Source organism: Gekko japonicus, unplaced genomic scaffold, assembly GCF_001447785.1.
Source record: "Gekko japonicus isolate JY-2015 unplaced genomic scaffold, Gekko_japonicus_V1.1 scaffold1552, whole genome shotgun sequence".
NCBI lineage: Eukaryota > Metazoa > Chordata > Lepidosauria > Squamata > Gekkonidae > Gekko > Gekko japonicus.
The window spans coordinates 278,209-282,235 of NW_015162529.1; the positions used below are offsets into that span (position 1 = coordinate 278,209).

Here is a 4,027-nt window from a genome sequence, read left to right on the forward strand (position 1 = left end):
TAAAGTGAGTTTCAAGGAACAGATGGTTCTATGGCTCTTGGAACACTCAGAACTCTTTGCTGACTTCTGGAGTTGCGGAACGGGTAGTCAAAGTCCCTCCCTATCCATGCCTTGTTGTCAGGGTCCTGACCGCTAGGCCCTGTTCCCCAGCCTCTGATCAGCTGGCTGGTGGGTGGGGCTTAGCAGTAGAAAGAGGAAGGCCAAGGCTAGATTGCTGGTGTCACACAGGTAATGATGTCATCATGCCAGGAACTTCCAGGTGACACTTCTATTTGGGCCAAAAAAATCGGTAGTAGAAGCCCGTTTCACCATAGAGTTTTTACCCAAATACCAGATCGTCGCCCAGAAGGTGTGATGATGTCACTTCCTGGGCAACACTGACAACGTGGCCTTGGCCTTTCTCTCTGTCCTGGTAAGTTCCCCCCCACATCCCCTACCTGCTGTAATCCTAGTTCAATTGCATTGTTCATTGGATGTCTTATGCTGTAAGACTACATTGTTGTTGTTTTTTAAGTTCTGTTAATCGTTCTTGATTTGCAGGGAGAAAGACAAGCTGGAAATAAGTCCCAGAACAAACTTAAGAGTCCAGTGGCACCTTTAACACCAACAAAGGCTTATTCAAAATATTCACGCACATGAAGACTCATACCTTGAATAAACCTTTGTTGGTCTTAAAGGTGCCACTGGACTCTTAAGTTTGTTCTACTGCTTCAGACCAACACGGCTGACCACCTGAAATAAATCCCAGAGTTAGATTTGCTGTCCTAATGGTTGTCTTGTCATTCTTCCTCCAGGCCCTTTGAGGTTTCTATCGCAGACGGACTCCGTCACAGCTTTCGCGGGAGATACCGTTTTGTTAAAGTGTGAAGTTGTCGGAGAGCCTATGCCCACGGTCCACTGGCAGAGGAACCAAGAGGACCTGATTTTGACTCCCGCTGACACCCGGGTGGCAATCCTGCCTTCTGGATCATTACAAATTAGTAGAATTCATGCCGGGGACAGTGGGATCTATCGATGCCTTGCAAAGAATCCAGCCAGTTTCAGAACTGGAAATGAAGCAGAAGTCAGAGTTTTGGCAGGTAAGACACGTCATTCCATACATAATTAGATATCACACTGTCACATACTTTGTCCTTAATTATCCATTTGGTTGTAAAGTTCTACATCTGGAGAGCAAAGTTGGCTAAGGGAAAAAGAAATCACAACCCTGTCCTACCCCGAGTCCAGGATATAGGATTGCCAGAGATTCTCCTGATTTTTAAATCTCCAGATTTAGCAATATCAAGGCATTTGTTACTTCATCAGTCCTACAGTTGCCCTTAATCTCTGTCTGTTCCAGCATGCTCTGCAGACAGTTGATGGAACTAGTGGAGCAGGGGTGTCAAATATGTGGCCCACAAGCTGGATCAGGCCCTCAGAGACCCCCCAAATCTGGCCTGGAAGGGACCTGGCTGTTTCCTGCTTCGTTTTCCAGTTCTGCTGCTGCCGCCATGTCACAGCTTGCTTTACCAGACTCTCTCAGTTGCACAGGAGAGACAGATAGGCAAGCCTCTCCTGTGCGATTGAGAGAGTCTGGTAAAGCACTGGCTGAGGCTCCTCCCCCTCCTCTTCCCAGGGGGAGGGAGGGAACAGCCAGAGCTGGCTTTCTGGCCAGGCTGCCTCAATCATATACAGGAGACAAGGAGAAGCCTTTCTTTCCTCCCCCTGGCTGAGGCTCCTCCCTGAAGAGAGGGAGGGAACAAGGGAGAGCTTGCTTTGCTGGGCTGCCTCAATCGCATGGGAGAAATACCAAGCACCTTTAAGACCAACAAAGTTTTGTTCAAGGTATGAGCTTTTGTGTGCCTTGCTACAGTGTGTGTGTTTTGTTGGGCTCTTTATGCCAGGGGTCTCTTGGGTGCAACTGGGTCCTTCCCCCTTTGCACTGTATTCATGCCCTTATGATTCAATCTTTCTCAGTAAGAAAGCAATGTGAAATGTTTTAGAGGAGGAATAACAACCAGCCAGTGAGGTGGATTAGGCTATCCAGACGAAGTTCACACAGCACATTTCCTTTGTAGGAAGTTGTAGTTATTTCTCTGGGGAAAACCATAGTTTTGTCGTCCCACAGTCTGTGTCAGGATGCCTTCTCATGTTCTTGACCAGCATATGAAGCAACTTATGTACAAAAGGTTGCAGTGCCCAGCCACTTCATGTTTTCCCATGGGTCCGAGGCTCAGAACACTGAGCATGAGATTTCTTTAATGAATGTTAATAAATCAAAAGTGGGTTTGCAGCTTAGAAGAAGAAGAGAAGAGATTGGATTTATATTCTGCCCTTCAGTACCCAAACGAGTCTCAGAGTGGCTTACAATCTCATTTCCCTTCCCCTCCCCACAACCCCTGTTTTAAACAAACAAATAATGGGTATGCCGCATAGACTGGGATGCATAACTACATCCCTCTTAGCTGCTGTTTTATTTCTGCATGTTGCTGTGCTTTCGTTCCATCAATTTTCCTTGCTGATATTCCTGGTACATTTGTTTCTTTGGGCATTTTGTGCTATTTTTACCCATGTAAAAGAGAGTTTTGTGTAGTGGTTATGTGCACAGACTAGAGCTCCACTCGCAGCTGCCAGATGACCTTGGGCAAGCCATAGTTCTGTTAGAGGTGTTCTTGAAAAAGAGCAATTCTCTCAGAGCTCTCTCAGCCCCACCTACCTCACAGGGTGTCTGTTGTGGGGAGGGGAAGGGAAAGGAGTTTGTAAGCCGCTCTGAGACTCCGAGTGAAGGTCGGGGTGTAAATCCAATTTCTTCTCTGTTCTTCTTCTTCTTCTATGTGCAACTAATATTAAAAATAACGTGGAAAAAACTTAATCTTAACGGGGGGAGCAGGCTGCTGCTGCACACGGTACCTTGTTTCATGTGCCATCGGTGCATGTGCTGGTTCATTGCCTGCCTATAAGCATCCGCACTGCAGATTCAACTGGTTATTTGACAAACTAGGGATGGTTTGGATCTCTGTAACGTTACTCTCTTGATGTGGAAATTGCATTTTTCTTGTAGCAGATGAGAGTCCCAAACTGGCAGCAGGTCTGAAAATTATTTGATGCTCGACCTGGTGCATGGGCAGTTGTGAGTGAACAATATCCTTTTAGAAGATGAAGGCACCAATATCCTTTTAGAAGATGAAGCTGAGACTTGTGTTTCCCGCATCCTAGAATTCCCTCCTTGTTGAGAAGGGCCAGGGTGAGGAATGGACAGTAGACTAGATGCATCATTGTGAGCAGAGCAGAGCAGAGCAGAGCAGAGCAGACATACATCACTTCTACTATGTTGGTTGGTACATGCACACCTCCTAGAGGACAGGAAGGTAAACTGCAGGGGATCCATACTTGGCAGTCGGAGAAGCTGGGAGTCTGGTAGAATTTGAGGAGAGTGGAGGGATTTGGAAATCCTATCTTAGATCCCACTATTTCCCCTTCCTACAATCTCTACACCCTTGGGTATCTTCCCTGCCCAACTGATGCTCAGCTGATTGGCCCCACTGGTGGACCTCCTGATGGCCCCTGGTATTTTTGGCCCCTGTGTGACAGAGTGTTGGACTGGATGGGCCTTTGGCCTGATCCGACATTGGCTTCTCTTATGTTCTTATTATTATGTCCCTTCTGGTGCGTTTTTTGTCCTTTAGAATGCTTCTTTTAAAAGTTCCCCCACCAGTTAATTTACAAAGTCATGTTATTTCACATATGGGGGGGGGGGAGGCTCCTAAGAGCCAGTTTGGTGTAGTGGTTAAGTACACGGACTCTAATCTGGGAGAACCGGGTTTGGTTCCCCATTCCTCCCCTTGCACCTGGCTGGATGACCTTGGGCAAGCCGTAGTTCTGATAAGAGCTGTCCTTGAAAAAGAGCAGTTTCTGTCAGAGCTCTCTCAGCCCCACCTACCTCACAGGGTGTCTGTTGTGGGGAGGGGGAGGGAAAGGAGTTTGTAAGCCGCTCTGAGACTCCATTGGGTAGTGAAGGGCGGGGTATAAATCCAATCTCCTCCTCCTC

At 47.2% G+C, this 4,027-nt stretch overlaps 1 protein-coding gene across 1 annotated transcript in view; it reads left to right on the plus strand.

Annotated features, from left to right (window-relative positions):
• The window catches only part of LOC107106174 (netrin receptor DCC-like), a 173,983-nt gene extending 172,624 nt beyond the window's left edge, over nt 1–1,359 (plus strand). The window contains exons 3-4 of the mRNA XM_015406286.1: nt 795–1,079; nt 1,340–1,359. Coding sequence (XP_015261772.1) covers nt 795–1,079; nt 1,340–1,359 — 305 coding nt within the window. The remainder of the gene's footprint in view (nt 1–794; nt 1,080–1,339) is intronic.
• The last annotated feature ends 2,668 nt before the right edge of the window (nt 1,360–4,027 follow it).